The 23,694-nt window shown below is 31.8% G+C and overlaps 2 protein-coding genes across 2 annotated transcripts in view; one reads left to right on the plus strand and one right to left on the minus strand.

Moving 5' to 3' along the window:
* The first annotated feature begins 2,075 nt into the window (after positions 1-2,075).
* Positions 2,076-7,845, plus strand: LOC107442435 (uncharacterized). Its single transcript, XM_016056003.3, has 3 exons — positions 2,076-2,346; positions 5,205-5,434; positions 7,576-7,845. Exons 1-3 carry the CDS (start codon positions 2,282-2,284, stop codon positions 7,680-7,682), a joined length of 402 nt encoding a protein of 133 aa, XP_015911489.1. The 5' UTR covers positions 2,076-2,281; the 3' UTR covers positions 7,683-7,845.
* A 3,790-nt stretch (positions 7,846-11,635) lies between these two features.
* Positions 11,636-23,694, minus strand: part of LOC107442442 (trypsin-1) — a 35,736-nt gene continuing 23,677 nt past the window's right edge. The window contains exons 5-8 of the mRNA XM_043051035.2: positions 23,071-23,171; positions 17,789-18,057; positions 14,067-14,224; positions 11,636-13,423 (exon numbers count right to left, since the gene is read on the minus strand). Of these exons, the coding sequence (XP_042906969.1) occupies positions 13,265-13,423; positions 14,067-14,224; positions 17,789-18,057; positions 23,071-23,171 (687 nt within the window). The 3' untranslated portion in view covers positions 11,636-13,264. The remainder of the gene's footprint in view (positions 13,424-14,066; positions 14,225-17,788; positions 18,058-23,070; positions 23,172-23,694) is intronic.

Consider the following 23,694-nt stretch of genomic DNA (forward strand, 5'->3'; position numbering starts at 1 on the left):
CTAAACTTATGTGTTGAATATTACTCAATTTGTTAAATAACGGGTACATAACTTTTTATAGTGAAGGGCCACTTGTCCAGCAGGTAGAATAACAAAGGGCCGCACAAGTATTTAGACATGTTAACGGTAAATAACAGTTTTTATATTAACATAAGCACTTATTTTTTTTTATCCGTAAACCTGAAATTTATCAGTAATATTTTCAAAAAATAAAATATTTTTAATTTCTAAAAATACTTATTAAAATTCATTCAAAAAGGAAAAAACTCTTTCTTTTTTTTCTTCCTTTTTATCAAAAATTGATATACTTAAAAAAAAATAAAAGAAATGTTTGTTTGTTTTTTTGTCCTATCACAATCTTTTTAAAATAAATTCAAACTTTTTTTTAAAAAAAAAAAGTAATCTTCACAAAATGACAGTACAAAAAATATATCAATAAATACATATTCTGATGAGTAATATAAATTTAATATTTTAATTGAAGAAAATTTATAGGGTTTAAACAAAAACCAAAGATTTAAATAAAACCATTGTAGTATGAAATGAGAGTATAGGAAACTTTCTTTTTTGTTTGCTTTTTTTCCTGAAAAAATCACCCAAGTTACAAAAAAAAAAATTTTTTTTTTAAATTTCACGCAGTGAGCAGCTTAACACATGGCTTTAGCCCCCTGGTGGGAAAGACTTTAAAACAAAATTTACAACAGTTACTTTTCTCAACAACTGAAATTTAGAATAGTGTGATTAAACAAAATATGTGAACTGTTTGCAATTTCAAATTAATATTCAAATGTACAGGTTTAGAATTTTCTACAGTGAAAAGTTTTCGGAACTTCAGTATTCAAAAAAGTATACAGAAGCTAGACATTAAGAACGTATCCAATGAGCGAGCATTGGATTGCGAAGCAATCCGAAATGAACTGCGAAACGCCAGCGAGCAGGGGGCGAAGCCTCCTAGTACACGATTATTTTTGTATTTGAATAAATATCTTCTCGGATGCAAAACCTGAGAAATAAATTCTTTTGCACCGTTGGAATGTTAAATTTCACAGAAACGAAGAAATTAGGTTCTTTTTTTTAACGAAAGAAACGTATTTTAAACCCATATAGATTTTTCACGAAAATTGCCCGCAAAAAATGACAACTAATATATTTTAGTTCGCTGGTCACAAAAAAAGGCTTCGCGGGCCGGACGTGGCCCTCGGGCCGACTGTTGGTAATCACTGGCTTAGAAATTGATCTTTAAAAATAGAAGGTCCTGTTTCTAAACCTATTGGTTTGATTAAATTTGGTTTAGATAGGTTTATTATGTAAGGGAAGATTTTCAGTCTTCCTACTATGTGCGATTTTGGAGAAATAAGAAGGAAGTAAATTGGAGACATCACGACATTTAATATACAGAGTTATTTACAAGTTAATATAAACAATCATTAATACTTTTGCATCCCAATCTATGGAAAGTCAAGATTGTAATTATTATTGAGTTGTCTTAGCAACGCGTTGTTTTTATTTTTTATAAAACTAAATTTAAATACTTGTTATTTTATTGCTCTTACAATTGGGTATAATATGAAAAAAGCACAACTACTTCCACTTACTAGGAATAACATTTACCTTTTAGTCTAATTAATAAACTGAGTTTTAAATATGCTTACTAAATTCATAAACTTCGGTAAAACAACAATATAAATTATTTCCAAGGGAACTAGACTAATAAAATTCCAACCTGGCGAGTAGCGACTTATAACAAGACACTTCGTTTGATTATTATTTATTTTATTGAAATTACATACATTTGCTGACTTGTGTGCTCAATATAGGCTTATAAGTCATTGTCAAGTAGAAAATACAGATAGAACAATTCAGAGAAAGACATCACAAAGAATACATCCAGGGTTACGGCGGGATTCGAACCCGCTACCTCCACGCTTAACAGAGCGTTTGGACCGGCGATACCGCTCGGCCAGGAAGGCCCCACTTCGTTTGATGCTTTTACTTGTTGCTAGAAATCAGGTTCGCAGAAAATGCTGTTTACTAGTTAAATTTAGTAGGAATAACACGATCTGTGACGTAGGCTATAGTATACCCAATTATACTTAATGGGTTGGCATAAATACTGTTTTTGAGTTTCAGTTTTTGACCATCTTTCTCGTGAGGAGAAAAAAAAAATTCCAGATAAATAAATTTAAATGAAATTTTAGATAAATTTAAATAAAATTTTTCAGGCATTCAGATAGCTTTAAAATTAATTAGTTTTATTCAGAATTTATATTAATCAAATAAGATGACTCACTTACAAAAAAATGCCCGCTATGACAGACCTGTTCCTGAACCACATTTTATACCTGGGTAAGTACAACTTATATAGTTGATGTTTTGTTACAGAAATTACTGATAGAAATATATTTGAGGGTGTCCTATTGGCGATTTTTTGTTTGGCACCATTTCTGTTCGGACAGGAATGAAGGCCAAAACATGTTTATTTATTAAATATGTTTTGATATGATTTATTTATGAAATTTCAATAAAACATTGGAAATTTTCTATAAAACATGAGTAAAAACTTTCCAATTTTTTCAAAATTGCAATGAACACAATATAAGCAAAATTAATAAACCCAATAAAATGCATTTTGAATCGAAATAAAAATTAATGCAGTAAGCACAGAAAAAAAAAAAGACGTCATCCAACGTAGAACTGATTTACCTCTGAAATTACATAAACCGCTGAACATTCAAAAATAACACAAAAACCTAAACAAATCAGAATCACAATTGGGTTTCCAAAAAAAAAAAANATAAACCCAATAAAATGCATTTTGAATCGAAATAAAAATTAATGCAGTAAGCACAGAAAACAAAAACGTCATCCAACGTAGAACTGATTCACCTCTGAAATTACATAAGCCGTTGAACATTCAAAAATAACGCTAAAATCTAAACAAATCAGAATCACGATTGGGTTTCAAAAAAAAAACTTTAGACGTTTCCATAAATAAATTTACATCGCTCAGCTTCGCGAGAATCAAGGGGCACCCTGAAATATAGTGTAACCGAAAATTTCCTAGAACTCTCATGTAATCCATGTTTATCGTACAAAACTTTTTTCACTCAAAAATTAATTAAAAGAAAACAGTAACAATTATATATAATAAGTGCAAAAGTTTTTATATTTCAAGTTGGGATGAAATAAATGAACTTTTAACAACGTTGCAATATCGGTGTGGGTCAAATCCTGCAATCACTTTTTGACTAGCTAGAGTGCCTAAATTTTGTGACAAACAGCAATGAAAATGTCAAGAAAAGCTTGAACATACGTTCATTGTGAGGAGATTCAAAACAGTAATGAGAGATCTTCCAAATTAAATTAGAGACTATTTTAGTGTTGAACAAGATTTGAAACTCTGTTGCTACATCAATCAAGATTTCGAGCCTTAGTGAACTATAAAATTTTTAAATTTATACGAATTGATTAGTTAATACATATATTGTTGAGCCTAAGTAAGACAATAGCAACTATTTTTTTAATGGCATTAAATATCCGGATCCATCTTTGGGTTTGCGACTGTAGATATGTAATGTTGCTCTGTAGATATGTTATTTCGAACCTAGCCCGGAAGACAAGGGAACACCTGAATTAAGCATTGTGATAAACGACATTTCGTTAACTTTTTTGTTGTTGATATAATCATTACGCATTAGCGTTATGTAGAGAAGAAAACCACGAAATTCTTCCACTATTAGCTATGACTATTAGTTATGACTATATTTCGACCAGATATGGTGCAGAGATTCAAAAGAGGCGATGCTTTGAGGTGTGGATATAACTAGTACTAAAGTATAAAAGATTTAGAGGCATATTTCTCAAGATCAGATTGACAAGTCCTATACTTCAAATGCACCGGATTTTCTTTTAAATAATTGAAGCTTAATTTACTTCTTGTTACTTTTCAATTTGTTTCATTTCTAGCGTTAAAAAGCAGATTCATTTGTTGGGCTTACTATTATAAATTCTGTAACCTTGCCATTTTGAACCCGACCCAGAAGACAAGGAAACCCTTTGATCAAGCATAGAGCCTTCGTGGAAGACATTTTGATATAACTCACATTTTAACCCCTGATCCGTTTACCTCGAAGAATATTATTTTACGTCAGCACTGTATTCGGAGCGAGCTAGAAGCAAATTTTTATTATCCATCGTCGGAATACGATCCTGTTGTTACTAATTCCCATCTGGTCTGACGGAATCAGACCAGATCAATAAATCTGTTGACACTTAGGAAGTCCGAAGCTAAGAGGAATGAGATTCGTTCCAGTCCAGCCCTAAACAGCTCAGGTGGTTTTGTTGGCATTTAGGGCAAAGAGGAAAGATCTTTTGATTAGCAGAAAATGCGAGATTTTTCAGGTGTCCACTGGCCAGTCGGGAGAATCACCTTATTGGGAAGCAAGCGCTGCATGTCTCGTCATTGTAATATGACCTCCGATTCTATTTTTTTTTTCTTCTTTGTTTTACTATTGCGAGAACTGATATGAAATTGATGATAAAAAAAATGCATAAACACAAGATGATAAATTTCATTAAAACAAATTTTTCTTAACGTGTTAGAGTTTGTCTACCACTACAAAAATACGATTCCAATTCCCTGGTATATAAGACATGTTCACTCGATTATGGGGTCTAACCTTCATAGATGAAGGTTGACAGGGTCGATTGCAACTCTCTCCACATGGGTGACCTTCGAACGTGATGTGATCACGCCTACCTTGACAGAAACTCCCACTTCGATGGATTGTCCACGATGAACATTTGACTTGCTACTTGTGACTGCGACATTATCCACCTCCTCGCTCTGTGACTACTCAGTCTCGATCACATACAACGACGAACTGCATACACTCGACTGCTCATGGCAACACAGGAGCGACCACGATCGTGAGCTTAATACAGCGCTCACGATCAGCATTTAAAATGGCCGGTGATCTTAGTACAACTCTCCCGGCTTCTCACAAAACAGCAATGAATCCACTAGTGGTATCCGTTCATCTAATTCTATCACAGATAAAATTCTGGTGGGGGAGTACTATAGTTTGTCTACCCGTACAAAAATACACTCGATTCTATGTTGAGGTACGTTTAATTAGAGGAAGGTTGCCCACAAGTTTAACAAATGAGACATGGTCAGTAAGTTAGGTTCTTATTCTTTCCAGATATACTGGTCACTGTCCATTCTTAAGTGATTATGTTGGAATTAATTATCCATGGGCTACTCACGCCGTTATGCAATTCAGACCAGATATAGCTAAGAGATTGTCGGCTATGAGATATTCTGATGTGATCAAGCAGGGTGACAGAACAAACCAGTGGGAGAGAGTGCGGGACAAAGCAATGAAGAAAGAAAGAAAATGTTGGATGAAGCAATTTGACCAGGATGGAAAAGGTTAGTTAACTCATTCATATGTCTCGAATTAAGTACAAATCGCTTCTCTTACCAATTTTCTTTTTTTTTTTAAAGAAAAATCAACTCACTTTTTTATGTCATTCATAAATACGAGGAACTAAAACGAAATACAAAAGTTCTACGTTGAAACTTTAATTTTTTTTATGTGTAGAAAATAATTTTTCATCAGTTTACTATCCCACATGATCTCGGGCAAATGAAAAAAGTTAAATATCAGTCTCTGTATAGGTTCACACCTTCATCATCTGCATTACTTTCGCTCTCGAAAGCCATTTTTTTTACTCTATGTAAATTCATCCACCATCCTATATACAATTTTATAACCGTCGTTGAACAGCCGACCCAATTTCATGGGTTTACGACTACTTACGTTCAACTCCGTAGCCTTGTAATTTTGAACCAATCCAGAAGACAAGGAAACTCCTGGATCAGTACCCCCAGAGGTATTGATTTGTTGTGGGAACATGGAGGACTTTGAGACTCGACAGATTTAACGTGCATCAGTCACCATTTACTACACGGGGAGTCTTCGGCCGGCGAGGATTGAACTCACGACCTCTTGGATTTGGGCCCAGCGCCCTACCGACCAGGCTATCCCGGCCTCCCCTATATACAATTGTACGAAACACGTCTGCAGTCCAACACTCTCAAATAAATATTGACAAATTTCCAATCACAGCAGATTATTATTATTTTTTGTTTTGCTTTCGGCCGAATAAGAACGTGATAAAACAAAACGGATTGACAAATCCTGATGCCCGAGTATTCTCGGAATAATAAATATTTGCAATATGCACATACCCGAGTTAACTCGGGATAATCAGGGAAGCGTTAATAACTTATGAAGTACAGCAGATTTGAGCTCAGAAATTATATATTTTTTTTCTTTTATTAAGGACAAAATTATCCGTTTAAAAATATCACCTCGCGGAATTAGATGTAGTAAGCAGTTGTATACTCTCTAACCGGAAGTACAGCTGATCAAAAGATCGTGATTGTTGTTGTTTTCATTTATATTGAAACTGCAATCCATAGTGACGTTTTAATCGTCATTTGGCAAAACAAATTGCTCGGTCAAAACTGCTATCAGGACAAGTTTTCAGACGAATTCGGGGGAACCGAAAAAACTAGTTTATTTTTTTGATGGAATCGTAGCCACAAAAAATATACACCCATCAAATGATTGATACAATTCTACGGTCGCGATTTCGCAGAGGCATCAGAAATAAAATCCCAAACGATTTGAAAATAATAATAATTCAGGGAATAGAAATTTATGATTTGCTGCGTTCTGCTTCGGAAAAAAAATGTCTCTAAACTTCGATTGTCTATTTCTAAAATATCTAATGTGCCCAATAATAGCAGCATTGACCAGATTATGGAGTATGACTTCATTAAGCCATAGTCTATGCTTCGATTCTAAACAGTGCAATCAGTTATTTAATGCAATTAATAATAGCCTTATCTCTTCTCGGGGAAATAATCACTTTGAAATTACAATGCCTGTTTTAATAACACAACTTCATTGAGACAAAACACATAAAGAATTAAACTTCACAGAATAGAGAAGAAAAAAAATTTATCATTTACTAATCACGTCACTTTGTGCTGCCATCTATATTTAATTTTGAAAACTACTTTAAATAGAAACAGATAGTATATATGAGAAAAATTATTAAGTTTCAGTAATCAGTTATCGATTAACATGATCATTATTCTTTCTATTCTAGCTTCATTCATTCAATTATTTACTTGTTACGTCATGAATGCTTAGAAAATATGATCTGAATAAATTAAGTAAACGAACGGTCGTCGAAGGAACAGAAAATATTAAAAAACAGCCAAAAAGTTTCAAAGGATGACCTATCAAGAATCATGACTCTTGACGATATTATTTCGTTAACTAAATGAAAAGAGGAGTCGTCATAGTAACGGCAGACACTTAAGAGACTATTGTCTTTAGTCCATATACCTTTTTTCCCTGAGTAACCTAGCTTTATAAACATTTATTGAGTGATTTGAAATTAAGTAAAACGCACTGTCAGAAGCATACAATATGATTAGTAAATCTTTTTGCTCTTTCTATAATGTGAATAATATTTATGCTATTTTTTCTGCAGATCTAATGGCAAAAACAAGATGTTGCGAAAATATGCAAGGAGCCAAAGCTGAGAATTCCAGCATGAAGCCCTGTTATGTGGTTGAAGTTTTTAAAGAGTTTCACTAGTGTTGATCATTTACAAAAGCTCAAATCAAAAATAAAATTTAAAATACAAAAAAAATCTTAGTAAAGGAGCATGAATAATTTAGTCGAACCAATTGAGAGTATTTAGGGAGAAAAAATTGTGTCTTATTTATGAATGTTTTATTATTATATTTTTTTAATTCTAGTGATAGTGTTTTATTTATTTATTTTTAATCTAGAATACTTCATAAGATTATTATCCTGTCTAAAGCTGTAAAAGAAAGTTTTGGTTTAATATCTCAGAAATAATTTTAATTTTCGTAAGATTTAATTATTCATTGCAGTTGACTAAATTTATATGAAGAATCCAACTTTTTTAAAACAATGTTTATTTTTTAAAAAAAAATTTCAATGCAAATCTATAAAAACGTTTATTAACTTATTGGGGGCATAACTGAAAAAACCGACCAAAATATCGAGAGAAAATTTTTTTTCCAGTTAAATTAATTTTTATACTATTTTCTATATAGTAGCTAAATTTTATAGCTCTGCGAGGAATATTAATTATAAAATAACAATTTTTACGAGTAATCCCTATACTTTAATGAAAACTTTAAGCTTAGTTTCCATAAGCTAAAATTCTGAAAGTTTAATTTCATATGAAGCACAAATTTTTTTTCTTTTCTTCCAAAAGCTTCACGTGGATCATTAATTGTAATATGATAATTTAAAGATGGTATAAATCTAATAGTAGGTTGTCGTTTTATTTTAAAAAATATGTAAAACTTAAATTTTTTAAGTAATTTAAATTTATTAAGTATTTAAATCTTCTAATTACTTAATAAATTTAAATTATTAAGTAATAATAATTTAAATTATTAAGTAATTTAATTATTTTTCTATTAGATGATTAAATTTTCTAATAATTAAACTCAGAATTTTTTTCTAGAATTTCAAATCCCTAATGTATAACTATCAGCAGTAAAAGTTTCAAGAGGAAATAACCAAAACGAGTAGCATTTTAATTAATTTTTTTAAATAAGTTTAAATATCTTTTTGATCCATTCTTTTAAAATTTTAAATGTGTTGTTTTCACCCTTTATGAACACTTTTTGAGAAAAAAAAATTGCATCAGAGTTCATAATAATTGTTTTTCAAATAAGTACCACACGCACTTAATCTCTAAACAATGTTATCCAAATTTACTCCTAAACATTTTATTTTATTTTATAATCGTCGTTGAACANAACACTATTTAAACTTCACTTGGCGAAAACGCCCACTTATTCGATGCTTTCACTTAACGACGATGCTACACTCACGGATGTAAACATCTGAAAACAGTAACGTAATAGCTGTCAAAATCTAATTATCTCTAACAGCCAACAGTTATCCTGACGGCAAGGGGACCCTAATCTATGATCCGTCTACCACTAAGGATATTTTACGTCAGCACTGTGGTCGGGTGCGGGATTCGAGTCACCTCATTGGAAAGCGAACCATTTGTATTCCCTATATTTCAAATAAACACTTGCAAATGTCGCATCCCAATCCAGGAATGTAGATAGATTGTGGAGTCAATTGCCGAAAAGCTTTTAAAACTATATTCTAAACTACAAAATTATTCTTCAGAGTCATTATATTCAGGATTCATTGTAGACCGATTTATCTGGAAGGCAACTGAAAAAGGGCTAAAGATAAGATTTTCGTCGACTGGTTGATTTAGGAGGCAGGGCAATTTTTGCCAACAGGGTCGTTTCGTCGACAGGTTCATTTCATCGACGGGTTCATTCATTTTATCGACAGAGTCGTTTTGTCAACAAACTCATTTCGTCGTCCTTTTGTTGACAAAAGGTCATTTCGTAGTCAAAGTCATGCGCCATTCTGAAACTATTTTTAGGATTTGTTTGTGTTCTTCTTCGTCATTTAGTGGAATCTTATAAAAACCTAGTCTGAAGCATTGTAGTTGCCCGTAAAAAGATTCCCCCCCCCTACTCTTTTTTGCTTCACCCCACGTGGCAATACGAAACCTTTTTTTTTTTTTTTTTTACACTTGGTGTTCTAGTTGTATTTTACACGTTTCAAAGATTCATTTGTAAGTGCATTATTATAGATTAGCATCGCAAAAGTAATGGGTTCTTGATAGAGTAAGTGAAGAAACTAAATATTGAAATCATTTCACCGATTAACCCCTACAGAAACTTCTTTTTAAAAGTTATTATTAGGTTTTTTTTTATATTTCCTGCATTTCAGTTTTGTGTCTTTTGGTTTGCTGCGGCCGGAAAATTGTCATCCTGATTGTAGTGGTTATAAAGTGTTTGAAAATTGTATGGTCATCCTGTACAGGGGACCAGATAAAATTCAAGCACTTAGTTGGAAAGGGGTCGAAATTTCATTCGCAAAATATCTCTTGTCTTTTTCGTAGAGTAATGGTTAATTATTTTTAAGTTTAAATTCTAGATTTGATTTTCTGTTAAGTAAGAATATGTGTCAATTTTAAATCCTGCAAATAAAAAATTCATTACTTATTTATTTTTTTTCCAAATATTTCTTTCATGGCTAATGCAAGATAGCATAAAAATATTGCTTTAGTATAAAAATTATAAAATAGTATTTCTATACTTAATAGTAAAACTATTTTGCGTATAAATAAACCAAAGCAAAACAAACGAAATCGACAAGCAAATAAATCCTAAAAATAGTTCCAAAATGACCCTATCGATGAAATGACGATGTCTACGAAATGATTTTGTCAATAAAACACAACGAAACGAACCTGTGGCTGAAATCAATCTATCAATGAAATGAATTGGTGTCGATTTAACAAATAAAATCACTAAGTTGGATCATAAGTCAGCGATAAAAATAGTTTCCACTTCAATTTTTTTAATGATTAAATATTATTGGATTTTGGGGATGTTTTTATTTGGGATTGGAGCATTGAAATTTTTTTCACAAATATTAGCTTTACACGATCACATTGATATAAAATAGAATATTCCATTAATATGTAATTTGAAAAGAAAATGGTTCCACTTTTAGAAATATTTTTAATTTGACTAAAAAGTTTCAGGTTGTTTGACTGGATATTACATTGAATGTGATAAACGTTGGAAGCGGCTGTACTGCACCTAATAGTAACGTCAATCTAATGAAATCAAAAAGTACTACGAATTCTGTCCTATGTTTAAAACTAAAATATAAACGTCACAAAACTGCACTGGAGCAACCGATATTTAAATTAAGATGAGCATCAAAATTCCTTAAGATATTAAAAACAAAATAGCTAAAGTAAAAAGAGTTCTATTTAGATAAACCTGAGCTGAAATTCAGTTTTAAATTGAATTCATCAGAACAATAAATTAACAACAAAATTATGTCTAATTATAATGTAACTTCAATAGCCAAATTTTCTGGTGATATTATTGTAAGAAAATAATAAATCTAATTTAAATAGAAAGCTACTATACTGGGACAAACTTACTTTGAGTTGGCGAAATAAGGGCCATTGCATGATAAATTTAAAATGTCTCAAAAGTTATGTCCATCAGCCCGAATGCAGTTTAGTCATCTAGCTGTGAAAAATTCATATTCTTGCAGGCATTGGGGCGACATTCAGCTAAATTTTTGCAATGACGATGGCTCACTCAAGCCAATCAGAAGCCTGCATTTTTTGTAAACACTTTGGAATATGTAAAAATACAGGCTTCTGATTGGCCAAATTCGTCCCTCGTCATTGCAAAAATTTAGCCGAATTCCGCACTAAGAAACCATGGATTTATGAAATATAGTAATTTTGTGTTCATGCGATAGACTAATGAAGAAGGTAACATAAAACTGACACTGTGATGATATTTTGTTTAAAAAAAAGTTTCAATTCGATTTCCCCCTTTCTGATGGGGTGCCCGGGATTTCGTCAGGCTTTGGATAATTTTATTATAATTCCTTTCGTTTCTCGTGTCTTATTATTAGATATAAAAAAAGACTCGGAACAATAACTTATTAAAACTTTATGCAATGAAAAATAATTACAATAAACACATTTACAACATGTATGATGTCACAAAATTATGTCCAATAAGATTTCTGAAACCATTTTTAGAGACTATGATTTGAAGAATATCTTTTTTGAAATTATGACGGATGTGAAGTAGAGTTTACAGACATATTCCCAGAAAGCATATTCCAGTGTCACGAAAATGTTTGTACTAAAAAACCCCCTTTTTTTTCAATGAAGCAATGAATATCTAAAAGGATTAAAAAATTATTTTGTTAAAGCTTTTCTTTTAAAAGTAGTTGTCATGACGTTTTAGCTGACGTCACACTACTAGCGATAGACAATTGCATTATTTAGCTGAGGATCAAACTTTAGCTGAACAAAGAGAAAACCTTATAAATACCTAGATTTAGGATAATTTTCTCCTTCAGACTAGCAGCTATATTTTTTTTTCGCGTTTGAAAACCCTAAGTCAGTCTCGATTTAAGGTTTTTATATCGAAGATTGTTTTCCAGTGTTTTGGATTAGGGTAATGTGCGTGGAATTTAGAAGATTGTGACAGATTTCGTTTCAAGCTTTACACGTAAACAGCACAATAAACTTTTTCAGGTTGACATTAAAAGGTTTTTGCTGAGTGAAAATAAACCCTATTTTGCCATCTGGGTTGGATGGGTTACACTCAACCATCCATGGCCAAGTCTCTAACCCGATATGAACTGTTTTGGAACTGCAAAAAATAAGATTACTCGTTAGATTTTAGGAAAAAGTGATCTAACAATTGCAATTATCAAAATGATTTTGAATTTCATAATGGTCGGAAAATTATGCATTCTCACTGTAACCGCAAAACAATCTCTGTGTAACCTGTGGTAGAATTTTTTCTGCGATAAAAACTTTCTGCGAGATACTTTTAATAATAACAAACATATATGTTACTCATTTAAAAAGCGCTGCTTTTGCAACAAAAAAAAAACTATAAACTATTTTTTTTAATTGAACATGTCGTAATTTTTTAGTCTACTATCCTTGCAATTTGTTTGGGAGGGACGCACGAATTATTTCCTTCTTCGCATTTTGTAAATAATCATCAGAATAAAAAATCATGCCCATAAAAAGATCGACGCGAATCGGATTCTTCAAATGCGTGTTTCCTTTTTGAGATGACGTTGAAAAATAATATAAATAATAATATAGCATAAATAATATAGCATAAAAAATATCGGATTTAAAAACTAAGGCGAAATCAATAGCAACACCTGCCAAAAATTCCACAGAATTATTGCCTTAAAAAATAAATACTCAAATGCACGATTCGAATTTTCCATTGTGTTTGAAATATCTCGAGATATTTAAAAAAAAAAAACCACGTGAAAATCAATATCAATATCAATAACTGCCGAAAATACAGATTTAAATATTACCTGTAAATTTCTGTAGAAAAGAAAAGTAAAATTTTTTGCTTTTTAATCGAAAAATCTTTCTGCAAGAACTCTGTAACGTTCTGCTACAAAGTCGCTGTATTGTGTGATGCATTCTTCAATTCTGTATTCTATGCAGTGGTCTCTCTATTGAACAAAATATTTACAAATGGTCTTATAAACAAATGAATGTACATTTTATGAGGAGATCATGATCGCAGATGTATTCGTATCCAGTCCAAGTATTCAGTGATTTTCGTGTAGACACCGGGTAGATTGGGTCGAGCGCAACCCACACCCCACGAGACTAGACCTATCAGTGTCGTTCGGCCATCTTCTCGAATGGTCAGAGGACCACCAGAGTCACCCTAAGAAACAAAAGGGAAGTTAAAAATACGACGACTCTTTATGAATATTTTACAATATACTGTTAAGTATAATTGAATGACAGACATTTGGAATTGTCTGGAGAAAAAAAAATAATAACTTAATTTACAGTTTCTGGCATTCGACCCACTCTAATATTCTATGTAAAATCTTAATGATCAGGTGATACTCTATACAGCTTTAGTGTTTTGATGTGACTGTTTTGTACTTGTTTACGGTAGTCTATCAATGGGTTCCATCAGACAATATATTACATAAAATATAGAATACTTAATATTTCAAGCATCATGTGAGTATACTATAATAATTAGACCGAATTATGAGACGCAACTGTAGTTTTCTTAAATAATGACGTGTTTTGCATGAGGGCAATACTTTTATAGTTAAACATACATGTCATGGGTTTTTAATTCAGGAGATTTCTTATAGACTTCCTATGTGAATTTATTTTTAACGTATTGCATTACAATGTTAAACAATACAGGAGCGTAAAAAATTGCAAATCCTATGCGTCAAAACAATAAAGCTGTATCACCTGAGTAATTATGATTTTATATAGAATCTTTATAGTGCGTATGATCCATGAACTGGCACTGTAATAATATTAGAAAGAGAGAGACTTACTTGGCATGAATCCTTTCCTCCTTCTTTGTAACCAGCACAGACCATTGTTGGATAGACAGTCTCTTTTCTTCCAGCAATACGAAGCCATTCCTGACACATATCTGTTCCAATCACTTCAACGCTCACCTTCTGAAGAATGTTGGGGGGTGTACGACGACCTTCAAATTTTTTTTTTTTTTTTGATTAAAGAAATAAATCATATAAATTTATTATACTCGTCAACCATCTTTCAAACTTATCTAGTACAACTTACAGTCTGCGGCCAGATTATTAGACTCGCACTCTAAGAGATTCTATGTAAAATCTTTATTATCAGGTGATACTCTATACAGCGCTTTATTGTTTTTACGTGACTGTTTGCACTTGTTTACATTCGTCTATCAATGGGTTAACAGTGTCACGCAATACGTTAAAAGTAGATACACATATGGGAAGTCTATGAAAAATCTATCCCGAATAAAAACCCATGACATGGATGTCTAAATATAAACTCGTATTGCCTATAAACTCGTGCAGAACATGTCATTATTAAAGCAGCGTCTCATCATTGGGTCTAATTATTATATAACATAATGCTTGATGTAATAAGTATTCTATATTTTTATATTATCTATCGTCTAATTTAAACCAGTTGATAGACGAACGTAAACAAGTGCAAACAGTCACGTCAAAACAATAAATGGTGTATGGAGTATATCACGTGATAATAGGGTCTAATAATATGGCCAGGGAGTGTAACCACGACACAACTGTATTTAAACAACCTCTCCTTCAATTAGTTTTAGAAACAATTATATGAATCAAAATTTTCTTCACCGTCTCGCTCTTCCCCTACGTCACCACGTTATTATTATTGTAGTTATGGTTCAATAATATATACAGTTACGAATTATGGATACACTCACTGCCGTCTGAATAAAAAGAATAGACCTTGAGATTTAATTCAAAGGATATAATATACTAGCTCAGCGATTCTCAACCACTGTGCCGCAAAATTCTTAAAATGTGCCGCTAAATATTAGAAATGATACAATAAAAATTATAATGTTCTTTTTTATTACGAGTAAAGTTTAAATTAAAGAAAAGTATAGAAAGAAAAGTCCGCTTACGGGAAGGGTGCCCAAATAATGAAGTTCAACACAGTTAACTGTTTTTAGAATATTTTCAAAGATGTAGATATAATTAAATAATTTACAATAAGAAATTTCAATAAGTATAACTATCCACAAGGATATTTATTTAAACTTTAAGAAAGATAAAAAAGAATATACGAGGGTTGTAAATTAAATAGTGGCAACTTTACCTTGAAACTCAAAGAAGGGCGGGCATGCGCTAATAGGATATGGGAGCGGTGAGATGGCGCTGTTGTCGATGTGTAGAGTGCAAAAAACAGTCGATCTGCTTAGAAGGGTAGTTGTTGTGTGGCGTTAAAGTGAGGAGTTTCGTTTCCATCGCTCTAAAGCATGTTTTCAAAAGGTGATCAGCGGTCGTGGCTTACAATCGAGGTTGCCCGTGGCAAAAATGCAACAGAATGCTATCGAGGATTAGTGGAAGCCTTTGGAGCAAATGCTTTACCATATAGGACAGTAGCACGATGGATTCAAGCATCTCGTCTTTTTTCGTCATTAAGCCTTTTCACAACATGCTTTAGAGCGATGGAAACGAAACTCCTCACTTTAACGCCACACAACAACTACCCTTCTAAGCAGATCGACTGTTTTTTGCACTCTACACATCGACAACAGCGCCATCTCACCGCTCCCATATCCTATTAGCGCATGCCCGCCCTTCTTTGAGTTTCAAGGTAAAATTGCCACTATTTAATATACAACCCTCGTATAAAGAAGTTAGGTATAAATACATAATTCTACATGTAGCTATTGATAAATTAATATAATTTTCCTATTAGCATAGATACTCAAGTCAGACATATGATAGGAGCTTTCAGTCCTCAGTCGGTTTCAATTATTAGGTTTACATCCCCTTACACCGACCTATCATTTGATAAAGAACATGATTAATACCTTCTTGAAAGTTAACCTCTCATGATTCACTGTTCAGTCACATGGAGTTGATTATTCACAACTGATCAGCTATCAAGTGTCTGAATAAGTGTTTCATTTATATGAACGCATCAAAGATTAAATTTCAGTTCTCTTTTTTACTCCAGCTGTGTTAAATACAGTCTTCAAACTGATAAGAAAATTAATTTTCCATGGGGAAGAAGCATTGAGAGCATGTCATTTCAACTCCTGGGGTCTCATAACCTGTGTGGTCCAGATGAAAAGATCAAAACGTGCAGCTGTCCGAATTATTTCAGGAGAGCAGTATCATTTTCTCTCCTTTTCTAACAAGGATATAGCAAAGTGACAAGAGAAAGATTGATTCTTTAGTAGTGAAATTCTTTAGTAGTGTCCAGTTTGAAGAGATGGAAAATAACGTTTCAGGGCCAAAATGACTGTTCGCGTCCGGTTACGGGAGTGTCCGTTTTGCAGGAGTGTCCATAACAGGAGGTTTCACTGTATGTATGTATATATATATATATATTCAGCGCTTTAACCGCGTGAACATCTTTGTCGGCAATCGTCTTGTCTTTGAAAATTAAAAAAAAAAAAACGTTGAAGTAAATAGGAAATTTAATGACTAGTAAAATTATTAATTAACAATGAAACAAGCTAAATATTAACTTTCAAACGGAAATAAAAGCTAATCATTAAAGTAAGCTATGCAATTAATAGTTATAAAAACAAATTAATAAGGGTTAACTATCAAAAAAATAAGCTAACAATTAATAATCAGCAAAACAAACTAGTTAACAAGAATTCACAAAAAAATAAGTTAATAATTGTAGAAAACAAACTAGCAACTAATAGCTAGCAAAAAAAATATAACTGTTACTAACTAACAAAAANAAGCTAATCATTAAAGTAAGCTATGCAATTAATAGTTATAAAAACAAATTAACAAGGGATAACTATCAAAAAAATAAGCTAACAATTAATAATCAGCAAAACAAACTAGTTAACAAGAATTCACAAAAAAATAAGTTAATAACTTTAGAAAACAATCTAACAACTAATAGCTAGCAAAAAAAAAAATATAACTGTTACTAACTAATAAAAACTAGTCGAAAGAGATAATTAATCCCTTAATAAACGCGCTTTTGTAGTACATATTATTTTATTTCACATTCAAAATTATTATCACAAACTATTTAACACAGTGTATTATAGGTAAGTAAACAACTTTTAAAATAATTTTTCTCATTGTGTGCCGTCAAATTTCGAAATCGTTAAAAGTGTGCCGCCCCCCCCAAAAAAGGTTGAGAATCACTGTACTAGCTAATAGTATTGCTGTATTGTATAATTATAGCAAATAATGGAGTTTTTCTCACATTAGAAAATTTTTTATGACTTAATTCACGTTTATTATCAAAGTAAATAATAAAAGTAATAACAAAATGAATCATTAAAAAAGGGAACAATTTAAATAAAAGAACAACATTGTGCTTGGAATTATTTTTGGATAAACGAGTGTAATATAAATGTGTTTGATTCGAAATAGTCAGTGTGAAATAGGATAAAATTAACATAAAAGTAACGCTCAACCGTTTTCCTGACTAACATTATAAGGACCATTTAATTTTGAGGTTCCGACACTGAATCAAAAGTATTTTATTTAAAGATTCTTTATTGATTTATTCCCTTCCAGTACATACTTACCGTAACTTGTTCTTCCCCATCCCGTAACAGTCGCCATTCTGCCGGTGAAGTTTTCCAGTTTTTCTGGCAAGCAGATGGGCACTATATGTTTCCTATAGACTACAGGGTGTGAGAGCTCTAATAGTGCTATATCGTGCCTATAGGTAGCGGGTTCGTAATCTTCATTCACCACTTTTCTCTTCACGCTGTATTCTTCGTGAGGAAAGACTTCAGAATTTTCTCGAATGTTGTACTCACCCACTCTCACCCTCAAAGTAGTGGCGGGAGTTCTGAAAAAGAAAAAAAACTATATTCAGCAAAAGTTTACTCAGCATTTTAAAGAAAATGAATTATTTTATAATTCACGGTTATCAATCGTTGTTGTAGGTCATGAAGGGAGTGCGATTGTTCTCGTTTTTCAGTGGCGCCATCTATGGCCAAGAATTCGACTTCTGCCACACCCGTTTATAGGGCGGACCCATTTAGACATCCATTCATTCATCCGCAGATCGCAATTTTGACATGATCCTTAGAGGTACATAATTTGAAATGGGAACATGGAGGACTTTGTGATTCAACAGATTTGACCATTTACTGCACGAGGAGTCTCTGAATTCGAACTCCTGTTCTCACGAGCGTGAGTTCAGCGCCCTACCTACTAGGCCACTTTTATTTCAACTATCTATATATTATATAAAACACAAATACTCACTTTCTCTGCTGTCAGCAACTGAATTAAACTTCAGCAGGTCAGACAGATTTTACTGACTCCAAGCCAAATATACGAAAGCCACACTATACCAAATTATACCAAAACGATATTTAATATTGTTTTTAACGCATGAAGTATTTTTTTAAAAATAATAATCTTGACATTTAGCCGCATTCTGGTTTTTATCTAAATTGCAATATTGATAATTTTTTCACAAAAAGTTTTTTTAAAATTTGTTTACACTAGATCCACTGGAGTGGACGGGGCTAGTGTAGACAAATTTATGAAAACGTATTACGAAAAGGAAACCGAAAAGAAAATGATTTCAATCCTATTGGAGAAATAAACAAACTGAAGCACCAAAAGCTATACCAAGAAAGACGTTTCGAATGTCAATCAATACATTTGAAAATCATTATTCAGTTTGATTTGAGACCAAGTTTGAGATGAATCAACTTTAACCGTTTCCCTAACAAATTTTTTTTGAAGGAAAAAAAAAATGCAAAAAATCAACCTATTTCATTAATAAATACAAAGGAACTAGAAACAAAACATAATACACAAGTTCTAAGTTGACATTTTTATTTTTTTTATGTGTTTTTTAATATGTGTAATTATTTTTTTTTAAAATCTGGAATCATTATCCATTCTAAAGATATGAGATAGTTCGCACGGTTTACTTTTATAATTTTTACAATATTTGACTCTCTAATGATTTTATATAGCTCAAAGTTACATCTTTTTCTACAAATATAGTTGATTTCTATTCCACCCAGATTGATTTATTTTAGAATCATCGACGAACAACCGACCCAATTTTGGGTCTACAACTACCAATGCTCAACCCCGTAGCCTTGTCATTTTGACTAAAATCCAGAAGACAAAGGAACTCAAGGATCAAGTATTGTGAGATATTTGCCTTCGTGGAGGAATTTTTGATAGAATTAACCCACATTTCCTACCACAAAAACAGTTAGCCTGATGGCAAGGGGATTCCGTCTACCATTGAGGATATTTTTCTTCAACACTGCTGATGCATTGAGGATATTTTTCTTCGCCCCCAGCTCGCCTGCGCTCACTAACCCCCGGAACTGCTTTCACAGTTCATTTCGGATTGCAGGGTTCGCTTTGCTCGCTCATTGGATACGTTCTTAACGTCTAGTTTTTGTATACTTTTTTGAATACTGAAGTTCCGAAAACTTTTCACTGTAGAAAATTCTAAACCTGTACATTTCAATATTAATTTGAAATTGCAAACAGTTCACATATTTTTCTTAATCACACTATTCTAAATTTCAGTTGTTGAGAAAAGTAACTGTTGTAAGTTTTGTTTTAAAGTCTTTCCCACCAGAGGGCTAAAGCCATGTGTTGTAAAACAATATGAAATAGTAGTCTGCCACTGAACGCCGGATGTAAAGCATCGGCTTTGATGAAGATAATTTTGTATTTTTAATTCTCTGAAGGGCGCCACCTTAATAATATGGAATTTGTAAAATAAATGTATATATTTTTGATTGTTGATGAAGCCCATCATTTTGTGTTTTCATCAGTGTTCAGAAGCAGAACAACTATAAGTTTTTTATTTTATCACAAAAATATAAAATGTATAAAAAACAAAGAAAAGAGTAAGAAAATGAGTATAGTCATAGAAAAAGTTAAAATTATAATATAGTATTTGTCAGTTAAAATAAAACTTTTTGTTTAAGTCATTGCTAACAATTCAAATTTCTCCGAGGCAATTCTAAAGTATAAATTAAGGTAGTATTGTTAAGTTGAAACACAATATTTTTAGTTTTGATGTCAACAATACAATTCAATTTTTCACAAAAACGATTGTTTCCATTGTTAAGTTCAATGTCAACAATTCAAATTTTTCTGAGGCAACTCTTAACCTCTAAATATTATTTTTTTTATGTACACATTTCTAAATGTCAGTATTCAACCACAAAACAACTTAAAGTCCTCAAATTTAGCATGAAGTTGTAAAATGTAATGAAAGAGGGTCATAGCAATAATGAAAGTAGAAGTAAAGTTAGTACTGTAAAATTAAAACAATATTTTTAATCAATGAGCCAAGTTCTTCAAGAAGCAGTTGTAGAAGTAGGTTGTTTATTTAAAACTTTTTATAGAATTTCTTTAAGAACACAATTGTTAATTTGGGCATTTTGCGATACAACACTTTTAGAATTGAAGGATTTGTTACATCAAGCTCTCAGGTATCTTAATTTTGATCCAGTTGCGCTTCTATGTCATTTTGATTTATGTTGCTAAGTTAACTTTCAAAAAATTCAATGGCTGGCAAGAGCATTTTTATTTTTCAAGTTGTTTATTTTTCTTTTCTTTTAGAATTCGTTATTTTTTTAGCGAAGTGTTTTTTAACCTAATAGAATTCTTTACCGACTGTTTTCTCTATGAATGAAGAAAATAAAGTAAATATTTAACTGTTGTGAAAAGAATCTTATTTAGTTGTACAAAGTACTTCAGCCAAAATTTGGGAGCCGCGTAAGAGAATTATGTATATTAGATCAGAAACACATCATTAAAAGGCAGAATGCTTTGGTGTTTTCAAAACAAAGCAAACGTTGCCACCGGCGGTAAAGAAATACAGCCAAAATTTGGGAGCCACGTAAGAGAATTATATATAATAGATAATTCATGAAGATCACCCATCTAATTTCATTGGATAAAATGGAAAAGGTCCTTCATCAGCATATGTTTTAAAACTAGACCAATACAAGAGAGAAATTATAGCGTTATGATTTCTTACAAATATTATTCATAAATTGGTGAAAATTTCAGGTTGGAGAGAAAGATGCATGGCAGAGAGTTCTTCTCAATCCTCAGATTGTTGTTACAATTGGGTATACTATAACCTACGTCACAGGTAGTGCTATTCCTACTAAATTTAACTAGTAAACATTATTTTCTGCGAACCTGATTTCTAGCAACAAATCAATTAAGCGAAGTATGTTGTTACAAGTCACTACTCACCAGGTTGCAATTGTATTAGTCTAGTTCCTCTTCAAATAATAATTTTGTTATTTTATCTAAATTTACGAATTTATAGTAAACGTATTTAAAACTCAGTTTATTAATTAAACTAAAAGGTAAATTTTATTCCTAGTAAAATTTTCGAAGTCGAAGTAGTTGTGTTTTTTTCATATTATACCCAATTAAATTGAAAATAGTTAAGATGAGTTATCCAAAATATTTTATTCCAAATTGTGTCGAGTTAACTCGTCATTGCCTTCAAGCGAAAGTTCATCTCATTTAGTATAAATAAAAATTTATTTGGAATATATTACTTTACTTCCATATTCAATTACAAAATAGTAGTCGCTGACATTTCAGTATAAAATTTCTATTTAACAAAGTTGTTACCAGAGGTTTTGTTTTCGGTTCCATTAGGATAAAATTTAGATCTTATCATTTTATTTTCCTCCAATTTTTTTTTTTAACTGCTTTATTTAGTTATTGACTAATGTAAGGTTCGCATGAGTTTAATTTTATCACAGTGCAACATTTATATATATAAAAAAAGGTGGCAATAGGCTAGATACATGAATAGAATGTTTTTTTCTTTTGGAATATTTGTCGCTAAATACAGAGCTATAAGCTAGTACAAAGTGCTCGTCGCACTCGTCGACAATCTGCAATAGTTGTTGCTGTTTCTTATTGTTTATTAAAATGTTTTTTTCTTCTTTTTTTTAAATATCTTCTCTGTTCTTAAACTCGTTCCTTTTGAACGTAGAAAGTGAAAGTACATTTAATAATTTTTTTTTCATTAACGGCTCCCCTGATTATTCCGAGTTAACTGGGGTATGTGTATTGATTGAAAATATATATTATACCGAGTCAATAATACCAGTCATAATTCGTCCAAACGTTTTGTTTCAGCAATTTTTTTATTCGACCTGAAGCAAAACAAGAAATGATAATAATCTGCCGTGATTGGAAGTTTGCTAATATTTGTTTTGGGAGTTGAGCTATGAGTGGGACGTGTTTTGTACAATTGTATATACACGATGGGTGGATGAATTTACGTAGAAAAAAAGAGTAACAAAAATGGAAAGAATTGCAAATGATTTTTTTAGATTATGAGCATAAGAAAAAACTAATATTTAACTTTTTTCCTTTTCCCCTTGATAACTCGGGATAATAAACTGATGGTAGATTAAATGTTTCTTAACACACATTAAAAAAAATTAAAACGTCCACTTATAACTTGTGGTTTTGTTTTAGTTCCTTGTATTTATGAATGAAATAGGTTGATTTTTTGAATTTTTTCTTCAAAAAAATTGGTTTGGGAAACGGTTAATGTAAAACTACAAGAAAAAAAACTGTTTTAAGAAAGATTAGCGCAGCTTAAATGAAAGATGACAGAGCCTCGAAAAACACTCTTAAAAAAAAAAAAACAAATTTATTCATTTATCTTTTTTTTTCTTTTCCTACACACAGAGGGGAAAAACAAACTTTTCTGTCCCCATTTACTAAATTGTTACTAACACACAGTTCATTAATAAAAAGACTTGGGGGAGTTATTGAATGAATAAATATAATAAAGAGAAAATAAAAGCTCAATCATACTGACTTATAGACACAGTGAGCTGCCGTGATGACCCATTTTTCGTGGATGAGAGCTCCACCACATGCTATCTTCTGCGACATCAGCGCCCTCTTTATCACGCCGACCTGGAGAAACATAATGGATTATAATTATTACTGCGCTACTCGGCAATAATCACTATCTCTTCTTAATGCACGCATTTCATTTCAATGACATGTACAATGCGCGAATAGAAAAAAATAAAGATATTGCCCGGGTTATTTTCGGTTTTAATGATAAGATCTTAAAGTCTGGAATAAATCGGTTAAAATCAAATTTACATAACTTATTATAACTATATACAAAAGCTTAGGGATAATCATTTTTACAGTATTGATCGAGTCTTCCAGGCAAGAAAGTTTAAAGAAAGAAAGAAAAAAGTGTTTGAAAAAAATGTAGATTGTGTAGCAACTCATAAGGTTTTATATAATTTACGATGTTTCTTTTTTCCATAATTGAGGGATTGTTGAATGTTAAGTGGCATTTTAAAAGCATTGAAATATGTTATGTTTAGGAATAACATATTGAAATAAAATGTTGCACATTGGTATGATTCGCAGTTTAAAAAATGGCTTCATTCTGCCAAATATTTAGGTTACATGGTTTACT

The sequence above is a fragment of the Parasteatoda tepidariorum genome, chromosome 3 (genome assembly GCF_043381705.1).
Source record: "Parasteatoda tepidariorum isolate YZ-2023 chromosome 3, CAS_Ptep_4.0, whole genome shotgun sequence".
In the NCBI taxonomy this organism is placed as follows: Eukaryota; Metazoa; Arthropoda; class Arachnida; order Araneae; family Theridiidae; genus Parasteatoda; species Parasteatoda tepidariorum.